Raw genomic sequence first — 16401 nt, 5'->3', positions numbered from 1 at the left:
GTGATAAGAACTGGAAATAACTGGAGATAATAAGGCTAGAAAAACATCTTTCCTACTGGGAGAACAACAACAAGGAATGTTACTGGTTTGAACTTCAGTGGGCATGTGACTCAAGTGCTGCTCCGTGGACCATAAAGAACAAGTGAAGGGTGTTGTTACAGATAAATATAAAATATAGTACAACATGGAGCTCAGTTGGTGGGTCAGCTTAATCAACTTTTGTATATTTGAGAACAAAATCCTCTTGGCACTTTGGAGCAAGGTTGTTTGGTCTTGCACGGACGGACTCCAGAGCTACTGACTGAGCAGAATATGAAATATGCAGTTGTTATGTACATTGGATAATGGGGTAGTTTGCCAATCATAATTACAGTATACTTCTTATCAAGTGCAACGTAGTTCCGATGTAGGTCTTAATAAATAAACCTTCTATACGCCACTACAAGGATTCGTCTCACTCAGTCTCTGTATCTGTGAAACTGATACAAAAAGGAAAGGCACAAATAAGTTCCACAACCCATATATCCCACTTCACCTGGTATCCTGTACAGGGGTGGGCACACTCGGTCCTCGAGGGCCGGAGTCCTGCAGGTTTTGGATGTTTCCCTTCTCCAACACAGCTGATATATGATCGGATCAACAGCAGGCTTTGTATTAGCCTGATAACAATCCTGTTGATTGGAATTTTTTTTTTTAGTATTTCACCCACCTCAGGTTAGGCATTTAACTCTTGCTATAACAGCTAGTATGAACATCAGCTATGGAAAATAGGAATAATTGACAGACTTCAGAAAAGCAATGAGTCATCAAGTAGCATAATTCAACTTAATGGATATCATAAGCCCCAAAATTTAATAAAAAATCATGCTACTTTGGCCAAGTAGTTTTGAAAATAAAGGTAGCCTTTCCTTTTTTCTTTCCTAAAATGGCATTTTTCTTCAAATTCTTAAAAGCTGGGAGAATGCACTTTTCTTATTTTAATTACAAATTTGTTGGTGTATAAAAGGAAAAAAAAACCATTGTCCTATTTTAGGCCAAACTGCAGAGAATTACTGTAGCCTAAAACATTAAACATCTAGCAGTAGATCTCTGCCACTTTACCGACGCAACCCACTTTCGCACTATAGTACCTTAAAATCCAAACTCAAGACATCTGCTCAGTATCACCTATACTACTTATCTTAACTTCTCTGTCCATTTTTTTTTAAAAATCTGTTTGACTGATGTACAGCATGTAATTTATGCAAACTATTCCAATATATTTTAACATAGAAAACAACCCAAGGATCAACAGGAAATAATCTTTAATAGTTACATACAAACATCTACATCAAGAAATACAAATAAAATGCAAGCATTAAGGAAAAGACAGTTGTGGCATATAGAGTGCTGACTGAAGATAATAGAGCTGCATGTTTACAAACACCAGTATCAACAGGTCTGATATGATAGTACTGTATGGCATTTGACAATTCTGGCAGCACGGGACTGCACTTGTATGACATCAGAGCAGCACTTTGTGGATTGTCGTTATACTTTGTCAATCGTGGTGCTGTAAACGTACAGTCTTGTTGCAATATAAAACAAAATCTACCCCCCCAGCGAAACATGTGCCAGTTCCATTCAGACATCTCAATAAACAGGTTTTTTTGTTTTTGTTTTTTTAACTGTGTGCTAAACTGTGACGATGGAAGTGGGAACACCACAAGTCAAAATGGCACTAAAAACCCCCAAAAGAGACTTTAAAACACAATGCAATTGCAAAGAGAAACATTTCTTGCAGATACATGCAATGAATCATCACAGTGACATTTCATAAGATTTTTGCTGATGTAGTAGGCTCCTGTCGGATGCCTTGAGAGTGGACAGGAGATACTAGGTCAACATCTTGCTACATTAGTCCCACTGGAATGGTCAGCATCAGTTCAATTGCAACCACAAATGTCTCAGTTTATTTAAAATTATTTCTTAAAAAAAAAAAAAAGACCGCCTCCACCCATCCATTTTTTTATAGCAGGGACGAACGAGGCTCAGCTGGAGCTTGTCTGCATGGTGCACGTAAATGCTGCCACCTAGTGGCCATTGCACAACCGCAACTACACGTCAGTGAAATGTCAGTTTATTGCAATTAAAAATATTACCAAGACAGTCTTGAGTTTTACATGAGATACTGACCACTATTGGCTTGACTGTCAAGGCAACCCCCCATCAGCATGTGCATAGAGCTCAGTGATTCCTGATTTCATTTAAGTTAAGAGTACAATTGGACAAAGTCATTAAAATATGATAAGAACCTCAAAAGTGAGTCCAGCCACTATCACAAAATCATACTTGTCGAAACATCCATGAGCCAAAGTCTGTCCAACAGGCTTCAGAAATGCTGTCAAACAAGTTTGACCAAAGAAAGATCCCAGAGAAGCACAAGAGAGAAAAGAGCGGGAGAAGGGGTGGTGTGTAGCTACTACTGAACTTGAACGTGCCGTCATTGGTAGAGCAGGTAGTTCTTGAGAAAGGCCGGCAAGGGCAGCCTGTGAATTTCACTCAGACGCTCTCGCCCTAGAGCCACCCGCACAGAGCGTCGACACAGGTCCATCAGGGACAGAGGTTCAGCTGGGGAAAGAAAAGGGGGGTGTGGGGGAAGAGTTGTTCAAGAATGTACTGGATCTTACGAATGAATCAAAACACATCATCCACTCAAACAAAACCTTCCTGATACGCCATATCATTTATACTTAAAACTAGAACTATCATAGGAAGTCAAATTACTTATTTTGAAAGGAAACATTTGTTTTTTCACAGAGAAAATATTTGCAGTTCCAGTTTGCAAGTTTTCATGTGTAACCGCTGAGAAGTTGTTGCGTCAAATAAAACACTCAATGTAGTTTTCATTTAGTATATGGATGTGTTTTTACATATTGCATCAACACTAACAAAAAAAAAAGGCAATTTGTGAAACTTCAGCTCAGTGAAGTACAAAAAGCCGATAATCACAAAAGTTGAAATAGAACTGAATGCAACCTTTGAAAGGGTCTATTTGTTCTGTACACTCGTGGAATTGTTTTCTTCATAACTAGCTTCAGAATTCTAAGAGTTAGAATATTGCTGGCACTGTGAAAATAGGTTTTGGGACAGCATGCATCATACATATGACTGTTAAAACAACATTTTATGAACTGAACACAAAGACTTCTATGTACAAAAAAAGGCCAGTTTCTCTCAAATATTGTTGAATGTGTCTAAATCTGTGGTAGTGAGCACTTCTTTGCAGAGAATCAACCCACCTCACAGATTCGGCAAATCATGACGCCGATTAGAAAGCATGATTATTGCACACGTTTGTCTTCGGTTGCCCACGATAGACAGCCACTCTAAAATGTGCAGTTTTCAATCACAAAACACAATGCCAAAATGTTTACCTTTGGAGATTATTTATGGTAGAGAACTAACCATTCAACATACGTGTACGTGACCATTTAAAGTCAAGAATGTTACTGTGACATGAGTGACACATCTGCAGTTTTTCTCGCCATTAATAGCAAATGTGGCCATCTCTGAACTGCAAATATAAACGTTCCCATTGTTTGTATGAAAGCTGTACAAAGAGCAAATCAAATCAATGTGAATGTTAGCAGCTTGTACTTACGGTCAAGTCCGTTTATGTACCGCATTCGTATTTCACAGTGTCCCCACACAGCGCTCACCACTGGGTATAGCTTCCTGCCTTTCAGTCCTCTGAAGGCCACCCCCAGGTAATGGCCATCTACAATGTAACCTAGAGTCCCTTCGTCCATGTCCAAAACGACTAAGAGGGAGTCCGGTATGATAAAGGTGTCGTCTGGCTCGAGGAAGCACGGGTAAGTTTTTCCAGAATGATTGCTGTCATAGTAGAGTTTACTCCTGCACAGGTCCCAACCCCAAGACTCGCTGTTGCTTCCCACCAGTGCCGTGTAGCCCACCGAGTGTAGCGGAGCGTCGCTCGTTGCCACACCGACCACAGCGTGTGTGCCTCTCTGACGCATGGCCCAGCTTATTTCCCACACATGCAGTCCCCTTGTATAGCCAACACGGCCCCGGATGGCATCCGTGCTTTGCGCCACGGGGTGCCTGTGGAAAACTAGCTTGTTATCGTCCTTGACAAAGATGTTGAGCGAGCGGTCGTCATTGTTCCACGAGTGCTTGACCTGGACGTCTGCGCTGGCAGGCGGCATATCCAGCAGAAGGTCTAGCCGAGAAGGCTTGGTATGATTCAAGGCCTGTAGCTCCAGCTTCAGGGGGCTGAATGCTGGATCTCGCATGTCAATAGTTTTAATACCGACTGGGACTTTTTGCCCCATACTATGGGTATTTACGGCTCCGGCCTTGTCTTCTTCCTCCTCCCCCCTCCTCAAAGTCCAATGGGGGAGTAGTCAAGCTCCAGTCTACTCCTGTGCTCATGCAATCCAAGAAGCAGATTGTTGCTCTTCCTGTCTCTGGTTTGAGAAGATGTAGTTTGGACAGCCTACCTGGGAAGACAAAGAGGGAAAAAGAATAGCAAGTTACGGTAGGCTAACCAGTTCTCTAAACCACTTTAAATTCAAGCATCCTAAAAATTTCCCTTGCTACAACCAGTGGTTTCCCATCCCATTGGATACTTAGTGTTTCAACTTTAGTCTATTTGGACAATAAAAAATAAATAAACATGCATCTGCCATATCTATCCATTTAGTTATACAACAACTCTATATCAGTATGCCAAGTTCAGCTCACTGAAAAAAGTTAGGGCTATTTTCAATTAGTGAGGAATAAGTGGTTCAGGAAATGGATGGATGCCTAGTTGAGATTATGTAGAACAGTGGTTCTCAAACTTTGGTTCTTAAAGTGCTGAGCAAGTAATGGATATTCAGTCATGATTTGGATTTTGGTTCCTCAGGATTAGAAATACATCCAAATACAAGAAAAACGATTAACTTACCAATGTGTTACAAGCAATTAGTGTGTAATGTATGCTATTCTGACATGAATAAATTCCCTGGCACACAAAAATAAAGTCACCCTGAGCAGACTGACAGAAAATGTTTTGCCAGAAACACCAACTTGAGATTTAAAGAAGTCTGTACATTTGACACACTGGGTGCCTACAATTTGTTCAGAAAGGATCTCATTAGTAAAACTTTTTTTGTATAGTCTTAACTCTAAGTGAGACTTGTCAAGTTTTGCTTGCCAAACATGCATCATTTATGATTTTGGGCATGTGGTGAAGCAAGATTGTGCAATGGGGAAATGAGCTGCTGGGAAGGCCTCTAATTGAATTGTAGACAAGAGTTCATTGAGAAAGGCCTTAGCTCGTCTTCTAATGCAAGTAAACAACCATTTAAGTGGGTCATGTCTCCTCAATGATTGGAAAACAGGGGGATGAAAAAGCAAACAGCGGGTGGCCAGCATCTGAATGTAAACAATCTCTTTTTGAATGCTTGTCCAGCTTTCAGAAAGATTAAAACATGTTCAGTTGCACACTGTTGGGGTTCACACTTCACCATTTCCACTCTCCTGGGTAAACAGCCACAATATGACAAAAACAAGTAAATAGCCCCAACAGAACAAAAACTTAAAAATAAACATGCCCATTGAAAACTATGTTTTGTTGTAGGGATGTGTATGCTGCTATCCTGGCCTGTGCTGGTTGGCATTCAAGGGCCCTTGGGTTGGTTGGGCTCTGATTAAGATGCATACAAAATAAAGAGAGAGAGAGAGAGAGAGAGCTGAATATATTTGCTGGGCCAAGGAAACAACTCTGGATTCTAAGACAGAATTTTGTCAGAATCTAAGCTCATTGTCTGCTTGTTTTGCTACAGAGTACGTAAAGGCTTTGGGTTTGCAAAGTCATCCAAGTTGGAGCTGTCAAAAGTAAGCAGTCTGAAATGTGCCATAATATATTGTCCGTTTGTTACTTGTACGGAAGCGCCTAAGTGTTAAATTCGGTGAATTGATTTTGTGGTCTAAAAAGGACATCAAATAATGACATTATAGGAGGTTGAACTACAGCCATGCAAACCAGCGCTGACTGCATCTATCCAGAGATTCTCACATCACAGTTAACGACCACCTTGCTGACCTTGTTACTGCAGTATTAATTTGACCTAGACTCCAGATGAAGAAATGCTTTTTGATGCCACAAAACAATGGTAAAGTACCTCCAAGGTTCACAACAATCCGCTCCATGATGCTCCGTTCTGAGTTTCTGAACGGTCTGAGTGAGGCAGTGCATTCAGACGGCGTATTTCAGAACAACGAGTGCACGGGAATTTTGGCGACGATGAGCTCTTATGTTCATGGTCTTGATTTTTGTTTAAAAAAAATTTTTGTTTTTTTTTCAAATAGACAAATAGTAAGAAACCTGCAGAATATCTAAGTAAAACTGCAATAGATTAAGTTACGGTCAGCTTCCTTTTCTATAAAAAAAAAAATCCTTGAGCGCGTCGTAGCTGGACAACTTCAAACCCACCTCAACTCCAATAGTCCGTTTGAACCATTCCAATCCAGTATTATGTCCAAAACACAGCTCCGAAACAGCCCTACTCAAGGTCACAAATGATCTCCTTCTCGCCTCTGATTCCGGTCATCTAGTAGCCTCATTCTTCTGGACCTCACCGCTGCATTCAACACCATCAGCCACTCTATCCTCCTGGCCCGTTTCAAGACTGATTTTAACATCATCGGTTCCGCTCCGTCTTGGTTTCAGTCCTACCTCACAAACAGACAACAGTTCACTCACATCAATCGCTGCTCCTCCTCCATAGACCCCCTTATCTCAGGGTGTTCCCCAAGGTTTGGTGCTTGGTCCCCTCTTCATTATCTACATTCTCCCCCTTGGCAACATCATCCTTCATCATGGCCTTTGTTTCCACGTTCATGCAGAACGTAACGATGAGCTGATGATTTGAAACACCGAGGTTTGGAGGCATGAGACACCGAAAACATGCAGGACTGCGGCTCGCTAGGACCGAACTTGCCTATCCCTGGTCTAAATGATATAAAAACCTGGACGAAACACAATTTTCTCAAACTCAACAGTGACAAAACTGACATAATCCTCATTGGTCCAAAAAAACTCACAAAATCCACTCAAGGTTTCTGCATGAATTTCAATGACAATATCCTCACTCCATCCCCACTCAGCCGTAATCTTGGCATCCTCCTTGACACTACTCTTTTGCTTGAACCTCACATCAAGCAAATAACCCGGACAGCATTTTTCTATCTCGAAAATATAGCTCGACTTTGCTCTTCACGTACCTTCTCTGCTGTTGAAACCCTGACCCATGCTTTCATTACATCCAGAATTGACTACTGCAATAGCATTCTTTATGGCATACCATCCAAAACCCTTAATAAGCTACAATTCACCCAAAACTCTGCTGCCCGCCTCCTCACCCACACCCGTTCCCGTGAACACATCACCCCTGTCCTTCAAAACCTCCAGTAGCTCCCCATTCCTCAACACATCCAGTTCAAAATTATTTTAATTACAATCAATGCTCTCCATAATTTGGCCCCGCCATATCTCACTAACCTTCTCCACCAACACACTCCATCTCGCTCTCTCCGCTCCTCTGGTTTCAACCTTTTGTCCCTCCCCTATAGGACCAAGCTCCGAACCTGGGGAGACAGAGCCTTCTCCATTGCCGCCCCCACTCTGAAACTCACTGCCTCAATCACTCCATGCCTGCCCTGACCTCTCCACTTTCAAAAAAGAACTCAAAACCCATCTGTTCCAAGTACTAATTTTATTATTGCCCTCGATCATTTTTGGGACTTTCTGTGAAGCGTCTTTGAGTATCTTGAAAAGCGCTATACAAGATAAATGTATTATTATTATTAATGAAAACCCGCGATCAAAGTTAAGCTGCAATTACCGGACCGTAGCGAGCGGAAGTAGCGAGAGAACATTATTTTACGAAAGCAGAGTCAATATTGTCAAGTTAACTACTATGCCAACCCCTCTCGTTCTACTCTAGTGTGCGGAATCATTTTCATATTGTTTTCTATAGGACACAAATGAAGTCTGGTGGAATGCAATTGCAGGCAATCACGCTGAACAGGCAGTAGAATATTATTAAAATGACCTTTTGAAAAAGCATCCCTCTTTGGCCCCATATGCCTATAATTCCAATTTTAAAACTTGTCATGGTACAACAGAACCAGCCTATCATAGATCATATTGTGAAAGGTGGTGTGAGCAAATTGTGAAAGTTAAAAAGAAAGAATTGTACAGTTCTCTAGACAAATGTAATGGTGATATTGTATGCAGTCGGCTGCATCGCTGGGGCTGGAAAGCCACCGTCAAAGTCAGCATTTTCACCAGATTGTCTGGTAAACTGATCATCGGTCCTTATATTTTAAACTTGATTGATTGTACATTCCTAAATATACTACATATCAAACCGATAACACGTCTGGTTTGGCAACTCGTCAAGCCATGCTAACAACGTATCAGCCATGTTATACATTAGGGATGTACCGATTAACGGCAATATCGTGATATCGCGATATTAAAACTGCCAAAATATATCGTCGTCGTCATGTCGCCATATTAAAAGCAGGGGTCCATTTCACAAAGCATGTTCAACAAACACCGAGACTAACCCTGAACAGCGAGTTGACATACACAGAGAAGAAACTGCGTTTTCGTTTCCAGGACAGATGATTTGAGGGAGTTGTATCAGCGCAGAGTAGTTTCACCTGACGTTAGCACTAGATTAAAAAGACCACATCAACGGAGCCCGGACCCGTCAAGTCACCATGGCAACGGGGAAGCAGAGCACGGCTTCCGCGTTTTTTGTTGTTGTTTTTTTACCCCTCTCAACTGAAAATCTTAATGCGATCACATGGCGAATTTGTACATGTCGTTAGAAAAAAAGCGCAACATTGCAGCGGCTCCCCGTAAAGGAAGGCGGCGTGGGAGAACGTTGCTGCTCGGGTGTCGGGTCAATGCGTACATTTAAATGTAGTCCTTTGCAATCACAATAATATTACAGGGGAAACCTGTTGAATGGTAACTCATTAATTAATTACATTTAGGTACAATCCTGCGGAGGAGAAGCGCACTTGACTTAAAATGAAACATAAAAACATTATTCATAGGGTTATAAGAAAAAAACGGAGCGCAACACACAATATATGCTGTGATGCGAGTGCATGACTACGGCGCCGGTAATGTTGCAAATGTAAGGACGGATTAAGTTGTGTATGTAGATGATGGACTGTGATGTGAAACTTTACCGCTCAAAAAGATAACGGTCCGGAAATGCCAGCATATCTATGCGCGGTTTGATAATCTCACGACGAATATTGAATTCCCTGCGCAATAATGCGGCACCTTCATCAATGGGGTCATTGTCAAAAGGACATGCCATGTTCGTGACAAAAGTGGACTTTACGCTATAGACTATAGGCGTATGTGGCTTTTGTCAGGGACGTACGGGGGGGGGGGGTGAAGTGAAGCTACAATCAAATTGTGTTAGCTGCTTGAAAACTGTATACTAGGGGTGGCCAAGTTTGGTCCTCGAGAGCCCCTATCTAGCCTGTTTTCCATGTTTCTCTCCACTAACACACCTGATTCATAATCAGGATGTTATCAGGCTTCTGCAAATATTGCTGATTATCTGATCATTTGATTCAGCTGCACTGCAGGAGGGAAACATGGAAAACAGGCTAATTAGGGGCTCTCGAGGACCGGACTTGGGCACCAATGCTGTATACTCTACCTAGCTTACTCAAAAAATTTATGAACTGCTTTGGTTGAATTACTATGCAAAAAAAAAAAAAAAAAAGTATGACAATGTTAAAAATTATCTGGATGCAAATTCAAAATGTTTATGAAATTTGATATGCAGCTTCAGCATCAACAAAGTAGAATTGATTTGATTACATTATGATCATCTATTTTCCAGCGCCACTGTCGCCAAAGCAACGCGGTAATTTTCCAGCTTTGGATGCAGCATCATTTGTGCAACAGAGGTGGGGCATTATCTGCGTGAAAGGGAATAGTGGACCAAATTGCTGCAAAGCTCAGATTCCTGTGTATGTGCACCGTTGCTCCAATATCCCACCTTGCTGGGTTCAGTGTGAAAGGCACAGGCTGACAAATCCAGTCAACTGTTCTAGCTAAAATATTCTAAATTTGCAAAAATTGTGTGTGATTGTGGAACTATGTGAAAGAAGACGGCCTATTGGGAGGATGACTTGGTACCCCACAGATGTGTCGTCAAGTGCCATTTATTGGGGACAGCTCCCCGGAAAAAAACGCATTTTATTTTATTTTTTTATGTGACAGGTTGCGTAAAAGAGGCTCATGACTGATCAGTCTTGCCAGAGGTCTCACACTATTAGTGTAATTGGGAGCAACTTTGAGTCCTATTATTAGATGAGAATAAACGCAATCACTAAATAGCTAAAGAACAGAGTTTGCTTTTATTTATTTATTTTCACATTATAGAACAGCTCCCACTCGTCTTAACTCGGGTTGAACGATTCATTGCATTTTTAATAGAATGGCAATTGGATCATCAAACACATTTCTGTCAAGTCTGCGATTTGACTCGTCGTCGGGAGCGGAGTGGATTTCAGAGCAGGCACTGAGTCAGAGACGACAACACTGTAATTAAAGTACGCCGCCTAGGTGCGTGTCATTTTTGGTGAGCTTTCCATCTCACGAGAGCTTGAAATGAGTAGTATGTTCGACTTTATTCACCTTGCGAGATTAAAAAAATAAATAAATAAAAATAAACCCCATAGTATATGTTGTTTGTTGTGTGTTTCGGCTGCTGTTACATGTTGTGTAATGTAAGTGTGTGGCACTGTGGGTGATAACTACAAGTGTCAGCTGACAGAACTGTTGTGTGAGGCTGTTGGATATATGCCGCCCACGAAAAATAAAAGGGTTGAGTTGGATTTACGTCTGATGTTGAACCACACTCACAAATACGACAGTGTGCGCACTACTTAAGTTGAGCGGTGACCAATCAAAACCCATCCTTTGGTCACATGATTATAAAATGGCAGGTCTGTGCACAATTGTCAGCAGTCACATATTAAGAGGATGAATGGGTACATATGTGGCCAGATGCGGTGTGGGCACGTTTCAATTTATATTGTGCTTAGTTAAAATGCTAGTGCTAAATAAATATTTTATAATAATAATATAATTTTAATTAATTATAATAAATGCAATGATAGTAAAAATTGGCAGATTTTTTGGGGGGGCGTTTCGGTTTTCGGTTTCGGACAAACATTTTCATTTCGGTGCATCCCTAATATTTATCCATCTTTGCTAGTTGATGGGCACCGCTTACACTAACAACAGGGCTGCGAACTGAGAGGAGGTACAGTACTTTACAAAAACACAGTCAGTGTTGTCCACTCAGTGATTTGGTTTCTTTACTTAGCAACTTTCTGACCACTCTCGTGACCCGTTTTCAAAAACGTTATGCGACTAGCAAGTTTAAATCCTGCTAAGAAAAAAACATGATCCAAGTCATTTTAACACCGTGCCCTTCATGACAAGAAAGGAGTTTGGTGGAAGACAATCACAAACTCTATCGCACTGAACATCCCCCAAGACACGGTGCCCATTAATACATGTAAAAAGTAGTAATGTATCACCATTTTAAAAACTCACCAAACTGACCACTGACCTCAAGGTTGCACTCCCAGGCCACAAATATTTGGAAATGTCCCCCTGTCGCTCACCTGTACAACTCTGTGAGGGGAAAAAAAGAGCAAGCTAGAAATGTTGCACACATGCAGGACGTTACATTCATGTGATACGTCAAAATCAAATAAGAGCTTGAAATCGCCCCAGAGTTAAATTGGGAGGAATTATTGGTTCAGTATGTCCATTTTACTGGCGTGGTAGTCACCATATGTAGGTATAAGCATAAAAGAAAAAGACTAGACAATTTGTTGCATATTATTTTATGGATAACTGACCGCTGGACTCTAATCGTGAAATAAAAGTGAATGATACTACCAGGACTGGACTGGCCATCTGGCATACAGGGCAGATGCTTTTTAATTATTATTTTCCTACATTTTACCCCAAGAGACTGGCCCACAATTTAGAGGGACCAGTCTGCTAATCAATTTCAAATAGCAAACTGAAACATCAGTGGCAGAACTAAATATTAGGCAAGAGTCTGGCCGGGCTGGGCCGGCGGGCCTAAGTCAAAATGCCAGGGCCGATTGTTTTGTGCAAGTCCAGCCCTGGGTACCACTAACGACATATTGGCAGCCTGCAAACAAACAAATAGCAAAGTTCCAGTCACGTTTCAGAGACACAGAAGACTATGCCAAAAAAATTCCAGAACTGGCATCACAAAAGATGTATTTCAAATCCAAACAAACTACAGACTTTCATGTACTCTTCCCAGGTACTACACAGCTCCTACGTCAAAGCCATCTTGATGTGAAACACATCTTCAGTATGGACACAGCCGTGGTCGGGAAAGAGCAAAAAATGTAATCACATTTGTCCAAGTTGGGTGAGTAGAAAGGTTGTTCCAGCACGGTGACGTTCTTCACAGCCAGGAACTGTCAGGTGTTTAGAACCTATGAGCAGGCAAGTAATAGCCAATATTGTACTTGCCTTACCACAACATACCAGTTCGGTTGACCAACCCACATTTAAGTTTGGGTTCGAAATATAAAACGTTTGTGACCAGTCCTGGAACTTTTCTGACATACCTCGTCTTGTGAGGACCGGGTAGTGCGGTTCAACACAGTAAACACAGAACGCCTTGACATGTTACACGAGCTAATCTTTCTAATGGGCCGTCTCCAACTCAATAATGGTGGGCTACGTATTAGCAAGAGCCAAGATCTGTCAAAAAGAAGAAGAAAAAAGGACAGAAAAGCTCGTGAAAATGAGGGGCCGCGAACCAGATTCCGGCGTCTCAACTGGACGGAGACACGAGCAGGTGTGTGTGTGTGTTTTCGACAATAAAGATGATAAATGGGACTCCACCATGAAAGAATGAGATGCTTGGACAGCTACCGCACGACTAGTAAAAACGGCTAGTTGAAAGGCGTTTTTTTGTTGTCTTATTTTAAAACACCCCTTGTGTTATGAATCAGCTAAACGGAAAGGGACGTTGTGTGCCAGGTTAGCGTTTGGGTGTTGTTAAGATGTGTTTCCATGTCGGCTTACCTTTGCCCATTCGAGTCCGGACGACATGAATTAGGTGAAGTGACGATGGCTGCTAGCTAACATATCTCGGGTCACGTGGTGAAGTGCTCCCAGCTGCTGTGTGCTAGTTAGGACCTCCCCGTCTCCGTCCCAGTCCTCGTCACCACGAAGGCGCATAGCTCGCTCCACTCCACCGGTGCAGTCTCCCGAGTGCTCATTCAATGTGGCTCATTCCGCAATCACGGGGCAATTTAGGCACCAATGTTTTCATGTTTGTATTGTGTTTTTAAGGCAACCAGATGTGAAGCCATATAATTAAATTTGTCAAGCTCAACCATCAACGGTGCATTTTTAACGGCCCATTTATTTGTTTATATCACATATTTTTGTATTTCGCAACCCTGTAAAATCTGATACAAACATACAGTATTTCAGTTATTGTTGATTTTTGTTGTTGTTGAAAAGTGTTTTTTCTTTTACTACCTCAAATTTTAGCATTATGCTAATTCATGGTAAATTTGGAGTTTAGTCTAAAGAGTACAGGCTAGCTGTATTAGCTGCTATGCTAGCATGTAAAGATAAACTTTGTAGGTAGTGGTACAGTGTATAATAAAAAAAGAGAAACTTTTACTATACATTAGGGCCTTGAGATACAAGTTCAATACTCATTTACCACACTCGTAACTCAAAACACCGGTCTCTCAAATCATCTTTCCCCATTGCAATGGATGAGAATGCAATTAATCTGTACCAGCCCTCACCCCAAAGAAAATACAAACACAAATTGTAATATGTTATGTCAATGAGAATGGAAAATGGCACTCTATATTTTGTGAAAACATATACTAATGGCATAATTAAACACAATTAAAAGGAATGGAATCATTTTGTCATAATTTTCTTCTTCATTTGTACTGCTCTTTTTGGTGTATGCGCCTTGGCCACCGGGGGGCAGTATCAGACAGACTAGGGGTTGGTAAATCAAAAATATATTAATGATGCCTTACAATATTCCCTTTCACAATTCAATATTAATTCAGTAACTTCTCTAAATCTATTCAGCTACTGGTCAGATGGCATTTAGGCGTTAGTTCAGTGATCATATAGAATAGTCCACATGTTCAAATGGGCATGAAAATAAATACACATTGTCAACAAATATTCAAATTCATAATATGTAACATTCATACAAATTCAACATCCAAGCTTTGAAATAAATTTCAAATTGAATTGCAACCTAAAGAATTAAAATTGAATCAAATCATGATGTTCTTAAAAATACCCTTTGACAGATGTATGGATATATTGTGCTGGAGGTTCAGCTCTACTCTTGGCTTCTCAGTGTGGCAGTAATAGCCTATTAGTTATTCTTTGCAGAGGATATGCCTGTGAGTATTGTTATTTGGTCTGTCAACAAGTGTTAAATTGCAACACAATTGATATTCAGATCTCCATTGCTGGGTATCAGAACTGCCACATGGATGCTAATTGCTAGCCCGTGCGCCTATCGAGTTTCCCGTTGTATATTGGCATTCAGGTCGCAGAGGATATTTGTTCTCAGAATTTGATGATATTCAACAGTGGGGTGTTTATTGTTGTGTTCCGTTGAAATTGCATATAATAATGAGAACACCTTGCTGAGAAAGGAAACAATTGCCCTAATTTACTAGGTGACCATGCGAAAGGGTGTTTTCAAAGGCCGGAGAGAGGTTGAATAAATATAAAATAAATAAATACATACCGTACATAGAATCATTTAAAACTGTTTTGAAACCATTATTTCCGAATGCAAATGAATAAATTCCCTACCATTTTGTTATATTGTCCAAGTGTTATGGTCCAAACGAGCATGTAAGCCCTCTACTCTTCCTGTTTCCACATGCACTGTCTCTGTCCTCTACCTGCTTAAAACCATGCTATTTTCCAAAAGTGAGAGAAAAAACATTGTGCAACCTGCTTTATCATATGACACTACCATTTGTGGAAGAAAAGAAAAATACACACACTGAATGTTGTAGTAGACTCGTGCACTTCATGTAAAGTAATTATTTGGTCATACTTTTTTTTTCTTCCTGTAATTCCTAGTCATTCCCAACAGTCAAAGCAGACATAAAAAAATATATATATGCATCACACATTATGTATGTAAATTAACCATTTCTCAAGTTGTGAAATGGCTCATGAGGCTTTACTTCACCATGCCTAGAACAAATTACACGACAGGTAGGACATTACAGTGCATGACTATGTTTTGTGTGTGTTTTTTTGGGGTTAAAAGTGAAGCATTACGTTTTGTTTCGTCTAGAATATGATACCTATAAATCTGGTAATTTGACAGAATTATGTCTTCATAATTCTTGTATTCAGGTTTTTTTATTTCTTATTTCAAGGCTGTCATACCTGCAGAACTTCAATTGGCTTTTTAAAATAATTTTTTTATTATTATGTCCACTCTCACACTGAAACACTGCTGCTCATGGTGATTGCTCAATATTAAATCCAGGTAATTTCATGCAATGCAGTTTAGCAAACTGACTTGATGCACTGATCTCCGGGTAATGCCCATGCTTCACAGGCAATACGGGTGGGCTTACATGAATGGCCGACGCAGACCCACTAAAACGTGAGGCCTCAATTATTAATTGCATATCTCGGGTTATTGCTGTGACGTAGAGAGCCAATTTTTTAAATTTGGTTGATTATTCCGCTGTGTAAAAGACAAGTTTTTCATATGGGGTTTAGAGCTTCCATAGGAACTATAAGGACATGTTGCCATCTAGTGGGTTTTAAGGGACAGACCGTTAAGGTTCGAAGCTAGGATTCATATACAATATGTGACACAGCCTGATGGCGTGTGGGTGAACTGAGTGAATTCTGTCTTTTTGTTCTCTTTTTAATTTCAAACACACATTCAAATTTTTTACCAAGGACTTTCTGAATGACAAGAAATGCAATTATTAGCAAATGTGAAATGATCTCATTGGCTTCTCAAATGACTCCTCACTGGGTCCATCTCCTGATGGAAAAACAAAAAACAATGTTTCAGTGCAGCAATGTGCTGAGCTAGGCGATAATCTCAGGGCTCTCCTACAGTGGAGGAGGGTAAAGCAGATATGCTCGCTGCCTCCGCTTCAAACATCGATTAAGCGCCCCTTCCTGGCTGGGAAAAGTGCATGCAGCGACTGTGAATGATTGCATGCAGCGTCAGTCGCTTGGCTCTTCAGCGATGCAATGCTGTC

General features: G+C 40.8%; 1 protein-coding gene across 4 annotated transcripts; it reads right to left on the bottom strand.

Annotated features, from left to right (window-relative positions):
• Nucleotides 1-1287: 1287 nt before the first annotated feature.
• Nucleotides 1288-13321, bottom strand: spsb1 (splA/ryanodine receptor domain and SOCS box containing 1). Of its 4 annotated transcripts, none has more exons than XM_086066865.1 (4): nucleotides 13184-13321; nucleotides 11657-11737; nucleotides 3644-4502; nucleotides 1288-2610 (listed from the first exon to the last, which is right to left on the bottom strand). In XM_086066865.1, exons 3-4 carry the CDS (start codon nucleotides 4332-4334, stop codon nucleotides 2483-2485), a joined length of 819 nt encoding a protein of 272 aa, XP_085922991.1. In that variant the 5' UTR covers nucleotides 4335-4502; nucleotides 11657-11737; nucleotides 13184-13321; the 3' UTR covers nucleotides 1288-2482. The 4 variants fall into 4 exon arrangements, with proteins under 4 accessions (XP_085922991.1, XP_085922993.1, XP_085922992.1 ...); XM_086066867.1 differs by having other exon boundaries at nucleotides 3644-4498; XM_086066866.1 differs by having other exon boundaries at nucleotides 11673-11737.
• Between the last annotated feature and the right edge of the window lie 3080 nt (nucleotides 13322-16401).

This window comes from Leptonotus elevatus, chromosome 2 (assembly GCF_054856555.1).
Source record: "Leptonotus elevatus isolate MCC_2025b chromosome 2, RoL_Lele_1.0, whole genome shotgun sequence".
NCBI lineage: Eukaryota > Metazoa > Chordata > Actinopteri > Syngnathiformes > Syngnathidae > Leptonotus > Leptonotus elevatus.
Note: the sequence above shows the minus strand (reverse complement) of the source record. Positions and strands in the feature narration are given on the sequence as shown.